General features: G+C 34.8%; 2 protein-coding genes and 1 long non-coding RNA gene across 3 annotated transcripts; 1 reads left to right on the top strand and 2 right to left on the bottom strand.

The window, feature by feature from the left end:
• Positions 1 to 1,150: 1,150 nt before the first annotated feature.
• On the bottom strand, positions 1,151 to 7,261 carry LOC131016621 (probable glutathione S-transferase). Its single transcript, XM_057945329.1, has 2 exons — positions 6,815 to 7,261; positions 1,151 to 1,687 (listed from the first exon to the last, which is right to left on the bottom strand). The coding sequence occupies exons 1-2, from the start codon at positions 7,115 to 7,117 to the stop codon at positions 1,346 to 1,348; spliced, it is 645 nt and encodes a 214-aa protein (XP_057801312.1). The 5' UTR covers positions 7,118 to 7,261; the 3' UTR covers positions 1,151 to 1,345.
• LOC131016639 (uncharacterized) lies at positions 3,768 to 5,573 on the bottom strand. The gene is made up of 3 exons (XR_009099153.1): positions 5,154 to 5,573; positions 4,491 to 4,550; positions 3,768 to 3,968 (listed from the first exon to the last, which is right to left on the bottom strand). It is a non-coding gene; the product is annotated as an uncharacterized LOC131016639 (long non-coding RNA).
• A 1,484-nt stretch (positions 7,262 to 8,745) lies between the features above and the next one.
• Positions 8,746 to 10,122, top strand: LOC131018782 (uncharacterized protein At2g29880-like). The gene is made up of 3 exons (XM_057947488.1): positions 8,746 to 8,764; positions 9,159 to 9,529; positions 9,610 to 10,122. Exons 1-3 carry the CDS (start codon positions 8,746 to 8,748, stop codon positions 10,120 to 10,122), a joined length of 903 nt encoding a protein of 300 aa, XP_057803471.1.
• The last annotated feature ends 5,631 nt before the right edge of the window (positions 10,123 to 15,753 follow it).

Genomic DNA, 15,753 nt, shown 5'->3' on the forward strand with positions numbered 1-15,753 from the left:
ATTTTTTAAAATAATTTTTTCTTTCTAATTTTTTTATCAATATCTAATAATAATAATAATAATAATAATAATAATATAAAATTCATACAAAAACGTACTAAAAATTTAATAAATGTAAATCATATTAGAAATTCTATTTTTAAGATATATATATATATATATATATATATATATATAATCATTTATCTACAAATTTATATTTTAAGCTAAAGAGTTCTAAAATGAAAAAATATAAGTTTAATCTTTGTAACCGCATCATATTGTTATAATAAAAAAATATAAATATACAAATAATACTATATAGTAAACATATAAAAAAGAAAATAAAATAAACAAATTTTAAAATGTTATGATTCTTGATCATGACAAATTTTAAATTTCATCTTTGCTAGGTTGTATTTGTTAATTTTATCAAGATACAAATTTTAAAATTAAACTATATATTCATTAAATATATATATATATATATATATATATATATATATATTAGTACTATGTATATTTCAGTAGAAATTTTGTATAAGTTATTTTGATATAATGTGTATATTATATCATCTTTAATTTTGTCATGTATGAACGAAATTAAAATTCAGGGCAAATTTCGGAATAAGCTAAAGTTTATGTATTTATATTGCAAATTTATAAAGTTGAAAAAATAGCAAAATTCACTAATAGTTTGTGGATTTACAGTCAATTAACGCCTCAAAAAAATATATTATGAAATGCAAATCAGTAAAAAGTAATTAAAAGTTCCAAAAACCCTTTCAAAATTAATAGAAAATTTGAAAGAAAAATATTTAGATATTTTGTCAGAAATTTTTTAAATAGATAATAATAATCGTTAGTTAAAAAGGTTTTGTCAAGATCTTGGTTATTCATTTTATATCCTCCAATTATAAGATGGTTTTATCTTCATTTAATACTATTATGTTTATTAGAGCTGTTTTATATAATAATATAAGTAACTTATAGAGTTTTATTTTCTAAATATAATATTCTAAAAAATATAATTTTTTTTATGCACGGGAGTAATACTAGTTATGTATAGAAAAAGAGATTAAGAAATTTTAGATAACATAGATTTGAACGATGTCGTACATGATTTTGCAAGTAAAAATGCTAGATGTAGTCATTTTTTAAGATGTAGTCATTTTTTATGAGTAATGAAAACTTTTATTTTTCAATATATTGATGCGTTAATATATTGAGGGCCTATTTTTATAGTTTCGTTCAGGGCCTCATTTTTCTCAGGACCGGCCCTGCTTATTAACAAAATAAGGAGTACATTATTGCAATGCATAAAAACTTAATTATGTAAATTACATGACATGATGTAATTTATAGTTTAACAGTTGATCTGTATGGTCTTCAATCTGGCAACGTAACTGTCCTTATCAGGAACATTTTCCTTGACAAAGATGTGATTACAGTAATCATCCGCCCATCTGCACAGATGTGGAAATTCATTGTCTGTCATGAGTTGGAGTCCCACAAAATCGCTAGTAATCGGAAACCAATACCCAATGAAATTGGCAGCATGATCTACTATGCCCATTTTGTCACCTCCAAAATACTTTTTTCCCTTAATTTCATTTTCTAGATATTTGAGGGCTTCTCTTGCTTCCTCCTTCAACTTCTCTTGCTCCTCTCCTCTACTCCAACATGCTTTCCACATTGCCGGAGTGCACTGCAACGATTAAAAAAAAAATGGCATGCTTTTTATCTAAAAAAGTACACACATACACATATATATAAAAATGCTATATATTTAGAGAATGGAGATTGAGTACAAATAAGTCAAATAATTCATACGAATATATCAATGTTTCATATAAACAGACATTTTCGCCTAAGTTCAAATCCTGGATGGGGTGAGATTTTCGCCATATTAAATTGATACATCAGTTCATGAGTTATATATATATATATATATATATATATATATAGGGGAGGGCTATAATAAAAACACTTTTAAGTGTATAAAATACGGATGAATCTTGTCCATTAGATCTTGATTGATCTAATGGCTTAAAATTAGCCTAATCTAATCTTTAATATACACGCCTATTTAATAGAAGGTTAATGATGTAATTCAACATTTAACTTCTGTAATTATTCACGCTAAGCACACATCAAATCTTTTTTTTGTTCACAACAAATCTTTATTTGCAACTATCAAATCTTTATTTGATGCCATATATTCAACACACGATTATAACCTAAATTTTAACGCATTCTCAAACGAAAAAACACAGACGCCAACTAACATTTGCATGAACATTTGCCATAAACATTTGCCTAAATTTTAACCTAAATTTTTTTTTGCATGAACATTTGCCATAATCCCGCACAACTAACAACTACGTACAATCTTAATTCTATTACTCATATCATAGCTATTCTCGTTAATTCGTAACCTCATAAAACATAATTCGTAATCCCGATGATACACAAAAAAACATAATTTCATCTCATTAAAAACACCAAATCAATTTATTTTAAAAACAATTTCATCTCATTAACTCATTTTTCCATGTGAAAGATGATACTCCCTCCGTCCCCAAAATAAGTTCCTCTTTGGGGACGGCACGAGTTTTAAGGAAAAGTGGTAAAATGTATTGATAGTGGAAAAAAATATGTTATAATTAGTATTGAGAGTGGTGAAAAGGTGAAAAAGTGTTATAATTAGTATTGGGAGTGGTGAAAAAGTGAAAAGTAAGAATAAATAAAGTATTATTAGTGGTGGGCTAGTTGTCCAAAAATGGAAAGAAAGAAAGAGGAACTTATTTGGGGGACGTCCCAAAAAGGAAAAAGAGGAACTTATTTCAGGGACGGAGGGAGTATTGTATTTGGGTGAAAGAATAATTCCGAGAAAATCCACCGTTCTCGACAACAATAATTTGAATTGGCATGAAACTATCATACGAATTTCAGAATAAAATGATAAAAAATTCGTAGCACACCATTTTTTCCGAACGAATCATTTTTATTAATTAAAAACCAACATGTGTATAATTATTAATTAGATAAAGTGTAATTCCTGAAAGAATAATAACCCTAAATTTATCATACCAATTCTCTATAATTCGTAACCCCACGAAACATAATTCTAAAATCCGGTGATTCATAAAAAAATGAGATTCAAATAAGTGAATTTAGTATATAGTAATCCAAAAAAAAAAATCCAACTAATACTAATACAATTTACCTATTGTATTTGCTTGAAAGAATATTTGCGAATAAATCCTCCATAAACAAAACAATAATTTGAATTTGTAGGGAAATTATCATACCAATTTCAGAATAAAATGATAAAAAATTTGTAGCACACCATTTTTTTCGAACAAATCATTTTTATTAATTAAAAACCAACATGTGTATACTTATTAATCAGATAAAGTGTAATTCGTGAAAGAATAATAACGCAAAATTTATCATATCAGTTCTCTATAATTCGTAATCCCACAAAATATAATTCGCAATTCCGGTGATTCATAAAAAAAAGCGATTCTAATCAGTGACTTTAGTATATCGTAATCCGAAAAAAAAAAACAACTAATACCAAAACAACTTACTTATTATTGTATTTGGATGAAAGAATAATTGCGAATAAATACTCCATACACAAAACAATAATTTGAATTTGTAGGATATTATCATACCAATTTCAGAATAAACTTATAAAAAATTCGTAACACAACAATTTTGCCGTAAGAATTATATTTTATTATTTAAAAACCAACATTTGTATAATTCTTACTCAGATAAAGTGTACGAAAACTGATAAAACATGGAATTAATCCAATGAAAGTCATAATAAAGGTACGATATTTTCCACAAAAATAATGTCTAACGTATAGATCAAAGAAAATGTTCCAGAAAATAATGTCTAACGGAGACAAGTTATAATTTGTTTTCTTGAGAATTCCCTTGTCCCTGCATCGCATTCCCACAGGCTCCAAAATAACCTAAGAAATAAAACATATAATAATGGAATTCATAAAATATTATACTCAGGTATATAATTCATGACATAATATTATAGACTTCGTAACATAGTAAAACATTATATTCAGGCATATTATTCTTGACATATAATTATAGAATTCGTACCATTGTAAAACATTATATTCAGGTACATAATCCGTGATATATAACAAGTGTAATACATTATATTCAGGTATATAATTCGTGACATACATGCATATAATTCGTAACAGTATGCTACATTAATTATATAATTCGTACCTCCGCAAAATATTATATCCAGGTATATAATTATTGCCATATAAGCATAGAATTTGTAACATCTTTATATTTTATATCCAAGCATATAATTCATGATATATAATCATACAATTCGTAACATTGTCCTACATTACATTCAAATGGTATATAATCAATAGTTGGACACAAACATAAATACCAATAGTTTCAATAAAAACCAATTGTAATTATGTTAATTACTAACAACATGTGACATAATATACCTTGTGATGTTTGGCAGTTCGTAACTTTATTAGATGAAGGTTCCTGAACTTTTTCTTTGCCTGCAGAAAAAAATTAAATATCAAATTCTTGAATCTTATCAAACCAATAAATATAATTCGTATATATGCCCAACATAGTTCATGCTAATTCGAACAAGATTCGTAAGAATGAGCAGCAAATTCAGGCTACTACATACACACACGACAAGATTCGACTTTTATGGTGCAATACCTTGTTTATTAAAACCCTACACAAAAGCACACCACCCCCCGCCCCCAAAAAAAAACCCAAAGGTATACCACAAACAATAAAGAAACTGTCAGGAGGACCACGAATCCACAAATAGAATGTGTAAAAAACAAATTCGTATGCACACGAACTTCGGGACAAACAAATTCGTACCCCACAATCTTATATTGGATGATATGGACAATGGCATAGCATATAAAATTCCAAAAAGTAACTCACAAACGAACCAAAATGAGGGTTCCAACATTAAACTAGGTTTCTATACAAAAAAAATAACCTCGCCCAAATATTAACCCAAAAAAATTGACGATTCTATTTCAAAAATAAATTTTTGCAAGAGTCGATCCTCACGCCGCCGTCGCATTCGAACGGAAAAATAACCGATCCCACAATAGAACCAAACAATTACAAACCTCGCTCTGCCGTCGCATTCTTCGTCTTCGCCGTCGCATTCTTCGTCCTCGCCATTCAGCTGCCGATTCCAAACCCTATTTCGTCACGTCTGCAGATGGAGAATATGAGAAATATTAAATTCGTACACATTCGTTCGAAATTCTCAAGAAACATAATTACCCAGATGGAATAGAAAATCTCTCCATATCCACCGCGTGAATATCGGAACAGACTTTGTGACATATCCACCGCGTGAATATCTTTCCATAATTACCCAGAGATTTAATGCCATATTTGCCCTTCACGCAATTTTAGTTACGAATCAGAACAACAAACTAGACGAATCAATAAAAGGATGAATTTTAAATCTGGACCGTAGATGCTTTTAATTTGGACGGCTGGATCTTATACATATTTTATACACTAAGGGTTGTTTTCATTGTAGCCTCACCCTATATATATATATATATATATATATATATATATATATATATATATATATATATAGGGGCGCGCTCCAGTGAGACCCCCTATTTTTCGTGTAACATGAGTACAATGAATAAGACATATAATACTAATGAACAAAACGTATATCTAATGAACAAGATGTATATACTGATGAAAAATAAAATTTAAAAAATTCGTAATGAATAAGACATATATACTGATGAATGGGGCCGTATATACTGATGAACAATGCAGTATATACTGATGAATAACAAAATTTAAAATATTCTGCTCCTTCTAGGATTCGAACCCTGCGAAAAAAAATCACCCTCCAGATACAATATCAGCCATAGGATTGATAAAATAAATGCATCAGATCGTGCCCTAGATCTCACTAAAATTAAGGGGTCTCATTGGAGCGGCCCCCTATATATATATATATATATATATATATATATATATATATATGAGATCTTAGATTGATTTGTAGGTGTCAATTTAATGTACTATGACTGATATTTACCTCGAGGGGGGAATTTTTTACCTAAGTTCGAATCCTCGAATGAACGAAAATTTTATTAATTTTTTGAATATAGTTATTCAACATTATATCCTGTCTATTCAAGACTTTATACTGACGTATTCATTATTATCACATCTCACGAAAAATAGCAATCTCACTATAACCTAATCCTATACAGTGCGATATAATACGAGAAAAAAAATATGTAAAAGACACCTTTTAGGATAACCTAATCGATATATATAGTGTGTGCTCGATATCTAATAAGGTAAACAAACCAGGTGGCTTAGCCCACTGGCCACCAGGTCCTCACTTAAGTGAAGTGACCCGGGTTCAATCCCTCTTGGGAGCGAATTGGAGATTGGAGATATAAGGTGGATTTGGTGAATGGAGAGATAAGGTGGTTCTTGGAGTGGATGGGGAACTAACTACTAACATCTAACATGACTTTGCCCGATCAAAAAAAAAAAAAAATCTAATAAGGTAAACAATTGGATCTAGCATGACCTTGTTGGTCGAGGTCGTCGCAAAAGACTTCTTAATGTTTTACCATATTTGTTTACTAGTACTTAAGTCTTTATATCGGCCATGTCAACATATAATTTTGTCAAAATCTATCCAAATTCCAAGATCCATCAATTGCACATTTCACATCATATATAAGTAAATGTGATTACGAAAGACAAGAAGTAGTTAGTGAAGTAGACGAACCTTGTCATCGATGAAGTTGACCCAGAAACGAGCCATAGCTCTATCATAAGGATCTTTGGGAAGAATGGTTGGACCCTCCCACACCTCATCGATGTATTCAAGAATTACCATCGATTCAACAATTGCTTTGCCATTGTGTACCAAAACTGGCACTTTATGAATTGGATTGTGTTGTAGAAGGAGAGCTGATTTGTTTCTCAGATCTTCAATATAATCATATTCCACACCTTTCATTTTGAGAGCCACTTCTACTCTCCTCACAAATGGGCTATACAAATTTCCAATCACCTTCACTTCTGCCATATTTGGTTGTATTTTTTTTATATGAAATATTTGGAAGATAGTGATTTTGGTTTTGGTTGATGAGCTATATATTGGCTTATTAACTTGTTCTATAAGATAGATTGGACATAAAAAAATATATTGAATCGGATCCTTGCAAATTAAGATAGCCAGATCTTATGTTAACTTTTAATTGATTAATTGATTATGTAGTTTTAGCATGTGACAATCTAGTTGGAGAAGAAGACTACTTAATAATATATTATTTCAAAAAGAATTGAAATGAAAATTGCATGCAATGCTGACATATTGAATGATCTCAGCCTTAGTGTTGACTTTTTTCTGGTCTATTATTTTTTGAGGGATCTGGTCTATTATTATAAAGGGTCGATTCTATTTATCTGTCTTGAAATATTTTCTGACATTATTTTAATTTTTTTTTTGTTATTTAAAAAAAAACTTTTTTCCTCCTTTTTCTGTATTGTCAAAATTTCTCTCTCTAAAATATAATTTTTTGAATTTTCAAAATACTAATGAAGGTGCATGGTTTTTTATTCTAGTTAATAAGCTTGTACTAATTACTAAAGGCTTACAAACCAAAGTTAATGAAGCATTACATTTGAAGGAATAAAAAATTTATTGCTATGTATGAATGATTAAACAAAAAATCAACAAAAATGAAATAAACTTGCAAAATTTTTGAAAAAAAAATAAAATAATAATTAAATGCATGCATGGCAGCCAAAATTCAAATAGGTGGACGTGCATTAAGGGTTGTAGTCATTGTTTTTTTTTTAATAATACATTACTGTATGTCACTGTCGATGAACAAATTAGTATTTTCATTGCAAAATGGCTAGTTTTGATATGTTTTTATATTTGTGACTTTTTAGGAATGTATCTTTATATTTTAGGCTACTCATCATATATATTAACACTATTTGTAGTGTATTGAAATTATTTGATATATGAAAATGTTTATTATTATTATTATTATTATTATTATTATTAGTAGTAGTAGTAGTAGTAGTAGTAGTAGTATTATTTAAGTAAAAAAAATTGTACAAAATGTTCAAAAAAAAATTGACTCACAGGATGGTCAAGTTCAATCCCCTCAATGAGAATTACTGACTCCACTACTGTATCCAAGAAACCAACACATGAATAACATTTAAAATTCTTCTAACACATGCGAAAAAGAAAAATTGCACCAAGATTTTTTTTCCTTAAATGGATTCATACTTAGGCCTAGTTTGGTAGGATTGGTTGGTTTGGGCTTGATTGTTTTAAACCAAAGGGCCCATGGTTGGTAAGGCCTTATTAATAACCTTTTCTTTTGTTTGCTAGGTTTGTTTAAATGGTAGTCCATTTTTTTTGTGTTCAGTAGCATTGGGTTTACGCATGATTAAAGGGTACAATTACAATATTGTCCTTCAATATTTTGCGAAATGGCCAACGTATCCCTCTTTTCAGTTAACAATGTCATCGTCTGAGAAGATGGATCGTTCGTTGCTTGGAGGGAAAATTCCCTCGATTTTTTGGCTGGGGCGACGCTTCGTCTGATTCCCGCCATTATATATTGGATTATAATGGCTCAGCTGGAAATACACTTCTTCGGACACATAATTTGCTATCGACGGCTGGAAACAATGGCTTCTCCTGCGCATGGTAACCTGTTTTCGAAATCTCCCAATTGTGGTTAGGGTTTATACTGTTGATTCAAATACTTGAAAATAGAACTGATTATCTGAAATTTTTGCTGGTTATTTCGATAGTTTTTACATTTGGACCATTGTTTTTTATTTTTATATGTTATTCGCGTTTTCATTTTCATTTTGGTGAAGATTGAGTTTTTTTTTTTTAATTTTTGTGAATAGAATGCGAAGGACAGTGTGAACATTCATTTCATTGATCTATTAATAAGATTGGATTATTTTTGTTTAAATAATGTATACATATGCATTCATACTAAAAAATATGAGAAGCTCTGCTTCATTCTTTTAATCTATTTGTTGATTCTATTTGTTCCCTGTTGTCTCTGCTGTAACTTTGTTCAAAATAGGTTGTGGCAATGAGACTGCTAGCAATGACATTTCCCGCGGCCAAGCAAACAAAATCGACAAGTCACGTTGGTCGTGGTCAGCGAAGGAAGAAACTGTGTTGGTGAATGCCCTAAAGTCGTTGGTCGCCGATGGCTGGAAGTCGGACAACGGGTTTCGCGCGGGATTCCTAGGTAAGCTGGAGGAAGCACTGAGAAAGGAGTTCCCCGGGACCGACTTAAAGGCTAATCAACACATCAACTCCAAAATAGGGACATGGAAGAAAAACTACTACTCGCTGAATGCAATGTTTAGTAAGAGTGGGTTCGGATTCAATGTCAACGGTGACTACATGATAGACATTAACAACGAGCAGTGGGAGCAGATCATGAAGGTATGCGCACCACTTTTTCTCGTGCTATATATGTGTGAGCAGTATTGATGAACTTATCTATACTTTGTTTTCCTTTATAGGTTGACAACAACGCGCGGAATATGCGCTACAAGAGCTGGCCACTGTACGATGACTGGAAAATTATATTCGGCAAGGACCGAGCAACAGGGAACAGAGCCGAAGATTTCATGGAAGCTGTTAATGATATGATTGGTCAACACAATATCGCTTACGAGGTGAACAACGATGAGATAACTCCACCGCCACAAGGTGAGGAAGAGCTGTTGAATGATGTGGCTGAAGGCAGCGTCTGTGATAGTCAAAAGTGTGGACGAGAGAGACGGAATGCAGGCAGAAAGCACAAGCGAGATGATGGCCTTGATGGAGTTCACGAGCTGCTGCTTGAAATCGGTCGCAACACAGACAAGAGGCTGGAGCACATTGGAAACAGAATTGGCTACGAATTTGACCTAGCTCAAGCAAGGTCTGAAGTGTTTGAGACTGTGTGTGCCATACCGGGACTCAATATCAGCGACAAGTTCGATGTTTGCGAGATACTCGTGATAAGAGAGAGAGGCTCGAGCTTTTCATGAGCCTCCCTGAAGGAGCAAGGCAGGAGTACCTCATGCGCGTGCTGCAAATGCGTTGCAAGTAGACTGAAGCAAGCCAACAAGCCAACCTGTCCTTTTGCCTGTTTATGTGAAGACAACTGCTGAATTTCCATCCTTTTTAGTACTCTGTTTCAATTTGAGGTTGTTTCTTCTTGTGGTTTTAGTACTTTTTTTGACTTAGGTTTGGCTTCTTTTGTTCTAACTATTATGGATGCTATGACAGATGTCTTCCTTAGCTTCTTTTGATTGTACTAAGTTCCATGCTATGACAGTTCTTATTATTAAGTTATCTTTGTTGTGTTTGGAGTTATATTTATCTCCTTTTATTTCCTTCAACCAATATTTATCTCCTTTTATTTCCATGATTTTTTAACATAAGTTGCACAAATGTTTCTAGTGATTTGAAACTGCATTTTGCTGTCAATTGTGATGAAAAACAGGGGGACAATAAGATCAACGATCAAAACAACGATCAACTGCATAAACTGCATTCATATAGCTCAACGATCAAAATTACAACTCCCTCATCTTAGCAATAAGATCACCTTCGACCGAGGCATCTCCATTTCATCATTTGAGGGGGGGGGGGACAAAATAACATCAACATAAAAGAAACATAAAAACACAATCTAAAGAAATACTCCCTCCGTCCCACTCCAATAGGCTCGTTTTCCTTTTTGGGACGTCCCACTCCAATAGGCCCAGTCTAAAAGTAGAAATAATTAGGGACTTCTTAATTCTTAATTAAAAAAGATATACACTAAACCCTAATTTTCATTTCTCTTTATTTCTCACCATTCTCTCTCTCTCTCTAGTTCTCCCTCCCCTCTTCAACAGTAACAAGACTCACAAGCCCAGAACTCCGGCGACATCCGTCGTTCTTTGTCAGTCGCCGGCGCCGGTGCCGTCCATATCTCGAGCGACCGCACAACCGGAAGGCCGCCGCCGAGCCCTAGCCCCTAGGTACCCAAATTCAGAGATCTCTAAATTTTCATCGACAACAGTCACCTCCCTCCATTCTCTCCTCAATTTCCGGCGACAACAGCCACCTCCCTCCCTTCTCTCCTCAATTTCCAACGACAACAACCACCTCCCTCCCTTCTCTCCTCAATTTCCGACGACAACAGCCACCTCCCTAGCCGGCACAAACCCTAGCCGCCTCCTCTTCACCCTTTTCTTCTACCTCTGCAGAAGCCGGATCGGAGCGGTCCACCGTTGGTGGAAGCCGATTCGAACGGTGAGATTGGTATTCTGATTCAGAGGAATCGAATAGAGTGAGAAGAGTTGGGGCAACTTGTCTGAGGGGGACGAGGATTGGTGAAGGCGGCGGCCGCCCGCCGTTCTTCCAGGGGCCAGCGGCGGAGGCAGATTTAATTTCAGACTAGAAAATGGGGCTCGATTTTGACAGAGAATTTGGGGGTTTAGAGAACAGGGACGATTAGGAAATTTGAGGGTCTAGAGAACAGCGGTCGTCCGCCGTTCTTCCCCAATTGCAGACAACTCCATGATTAAGATGAGATTAGGAAATAAATATGATTAAGAAAAAAAATAAGGGAATACTTAAAAGGTTAATTTTTTGTGGATCACACCATTTATCAATCATAAAGTGAGTTTCTTAATCTCCGTGCCAAAAGCAATTGAGCCTATTGGGCTGGGACGGAGGGAGTATAAAAAAACACAAACAAGAGAACAGCCGACTACCAAGGAGCCCACGATGAACCACACGAGGCCTCTAGTACATCTTCATCAGCGCCTCCTTGGTCATTAGCAACGATATCTGCATCCGAAAACTGCAGCCTCTGCTCAATGTCCGGCCTTTACGATCACCAAATAGCCGGCGAGCTAGACGAGCCGGTCCTTGCAGCGGGGGAGAGTTCACCTCACCGGGGGATTGGGGAGAATAGATCAGGTTGTTGGAGCTACGGCCAAGCTCCTCAGTTGCTGTATCACTGATGACGATCACAGTGCGAGAAGTCGACGACTCTGCTTTGATATCAACGGGATCGAAAAAGCTTGCAAAGGTTGCGCCACTCGGGCTCCCCCTTCCAAAAATAAGCCTCGGCGAACTCGTCATCCTTAATAAAAAATTATAGCAAAAAGGGCGAAATTTATGAGCAACACAACAACAACCAAAAATTTATTTGGATTGATTAAAATCCTTACCTTGATGATTCATTTCCACACGACGTCCGCTGCAATCACCATGTTCTTCTCCACATCCCAATGAGTTCCATTATTCTTAGATATGCGCTTGAAAGTGGCATGTCGCCCTTTAAGAAAGGCAATCCTTTCCTCAACAGCGTCGATCTCAAACGTGGTGTTGAAAGCTTCGTTGAGAGAGCTCATTACGCATAATTTTGCGTGGACTGACTTGTACGGCGGAATGGACTGACACTCGTCCTTCTTTGCTATCAACGACTCAAGAAGGAACTTGTCGCAGGCTGCATTCCATTGGTCATCGTAGATATACCACGACTGAGCATCGATATCCCTCAAAGTATAGATCATAAACACATTGGTCTTAAATTCCAACTCAAATAGATGGTTGTGAGTTAATCACTACACATGCATTAATTCATAGCATGTAAATATTGCTGCCACATTGTTTGAGCGAGGACATCCCTGTCCGCGTTCCACCATTGAGATGATTCAATTGTGTCAACGAAATCCTCCTGGTCGTCATTGGTGTTCTCGAGGTCTTGGAGAAGAAGATCGTACTGCTGCTCGATCGGATCAACTGCCATGTTGGAACGAATGAAGTTTTCAGGAAGAACGTACGCCATGATTAGCCTAACTTGGACTTTGATCGGATAATAAGTTGTACTTCTCAGTGCAGCCCACCGCATCTTTTATGATCCCAAATGCACGCTCAATAACATTCCGAGCCTTAGCATGTCGTAGATTAAACAACTTCTCAGCATTTTGTGGCCTTGAATTAGTAGGCCCCCACTCCTTCAAATGATAACGGACTCCCTTATACGGTGCTAGAAAGCCTTCGCTGTTTGCATAGCCACAATCTACCAAATAATAGTTCCCTAAACAATACAAAAACCGATTAAACATATATTGACAAGAAAAAACCACAGAATTTCTCTTTAGAAACGTACCGCGGGGGACTCTAAATCCATGTCGCCTGTTGACTGCATCCCGGAGTACGCGTGAATCAGCAGCTGAGCCCTCCCAACCCGGCAGTGCATACACAAACTTCATATTGCGATCACATACTCCTAGCATGTTGGTCGCGATCTGGCCCTTACGTGTTCTATACCTGGCCTTGTCAATATTGGGCACCAACACACTAATATATGTGCTGTCTAATGCACCGACGCATCCCTAAAGGCATGACAAACCAGGTTGTTATCAACTATTATTCAAAAAATTACATCATATTGGATTCATATAAGATTTTGTTACATTATTTTAATTTATAAGTACCTTAAACCACTTCCACCTCGAGTCATTACATTCTTCGAAAACGGGTTGTGGCTTCACCAATAGGAGTACATGGAGCTTCAAAATGGCATTCAAGACAGTATGCACGTAATGTGATATTGTTTGTCCCGATCTCCAAAAATCAAAACAGACAATCCTATTCTTCTTATGATGTGCTAAGATTGACAAGAACATCACCACTTGTTCTTCGACACTTACATATCTACCGTCATCCAAAGAACCTAGTTGCTTTAACAAGTTACATAATCAACCGAATGTGTTGCGGTCCATCCTTAGATTGAGTACACAATCTACATCACTAACATTAGTTAACCGATTTAAGTACTTTACTTGGTCGGGTATCTGAGCTATATAGCTGTAAGGCTGTGACTCACAGCCACGTTTTCTCTTACGGGATTTCAGCCTAATGATTACTTCTATAATGACGACTAGTTGGTTGTAAAATTGACGCATAACTTCCTCAATCATCCAAGCCACAACTTTCTTGTTAATGAATGTGTTTGTCATTGTGTAGTACCAAATTCTACAACTGCAATCAATCCAATATAACACAAGAATTTGTAAGACGAGTGTAGAGACTATGGGCAGATCGAGTCCCCATAATGTCACTACAGAGACCATGGGCAGACCATGTATTTCATATAAAAAAACACAAAAAATCACCAACCAAACCAATGTAAAAGCAGAGGACAAAGTTTGAGTAAGTGACTGTCAAGGAGATAACAACCAATATGAAACAGCAAAATCAAAAACAGAAAAAATAAAAAAGAAAACAGATCACCAATCAGGATAATCAGCACTAAAAGGAGCAAAAAACAATCCAAAAAAGCATAGCATGTGTAATCAGCAGCCTAATACATATGAGAAATAACATTTTCCACCATTTTACACATCTCTAACCATCAAGTAAAGAGATTTTGAAATGGTTGGTAAAGCCAAACCTTTTGTCGTGCCTTGGGGTGGAAAAGAAATGTCGTAGCAGCCAAAGATACAAGAGCCTTCAACCTTTTACCTTGCAAAACAGAAAATTAAATATGAGATGCCACATTGAGGTCGACAAATGCAGCAAAAAAAATAACCAGCAAGATGTAAGAATAAAAGCAAAAAATTTCATAAATTGAATCCATCGTCACCACGAAAAAAACATCTCCCAATTCTCATCGGATAATAAGATTTCTGAAATCAATTGCGTTTTCTCAGTAACAAATATCTCCAATGGAAAAAAAAATTACAGCACAAATGGAAATGGAAAAAAGAATAATGGCAGAGATTATTTGAAAAAAAAAATCGCCGGAGCATTCTTCACGACAAAGCAGAGATTATCGGATAATGCACCACGACAAAGCAGAGATTATCGGACAATGGAAGAAGAGATACAGATAAAATGAGAATTGCTTACCAGTTCGACGGAGCTTTCTTTCACGGCAAAGCAGATGAAGAAAATGGCAGATTTTGTTGTTCCCAAATCCCAATCTTTAAAATCGATTTTCGGAGGGCATTAATGAAATTTGAATTTTTTAGCCCTCCCAGATTAATGTAAACCGGCGCCCAACGCTGGTTAATTAAATGAGGCGAAACCACATAATTATGGCGGGCCGTCGGGCTGATGCGGGCTAGCTTGGGTATTTTCCAATTCTATCAAACAGTAAGTAAATGTTGGATTATTTAACAAACTAACATATCCAACCCTATCAAACTGGGCCTTAAAGTGTTACGCTTAGGGCTGGGAATCGGGTCGGGATCGGGTACCCTACCCAAAAAAATCGGGTACCCGATCCCGAATAAGGCCGGAAACCAATACCCGACCCCAAACCCGATTTCTTAATCGGGTACCCTAATACCCGACTCGGGTACCCGAGTCGGGTATTCGGGTACCCTAAATTACCCGATCAAAATGTCAATTTCTAAAGTCAAATGTGAATTCGAGTAAATCGGGTATTAGGGTACCCGATTTACCCTAATACCCGATTTTTTTAAAAAAATTTGGAAAATATGGCCCATATGCAAATATCACCGATCAATCATAACATTCAAATGTCAATTGCTCAAAACCAATAAATTTGTTTGTGCTCAAAACACAACCAAAATTGTGTATACCAATTACCAAATAACATTCAATTGTCAATTGTATATACCAAATATGTTTGTGCTCAAAACTGA

This window comes from Salvia miltiorrhiza, chromosome 3 (genome assembly GCF_028751815.1).
Source record: "Salvia miltiorrhiza cultivar Shanhuang (shh) chromosome 3, IMPLAD_Smil_shh, whole genome shotgun sequence".
Lineage (NCBI taxonomy): Eukaryota > Viridiplantae > Streptophyta > Magnoliopsida > Lamiales > Lamiaceae > Salvia > Salvia miltiorrhiza.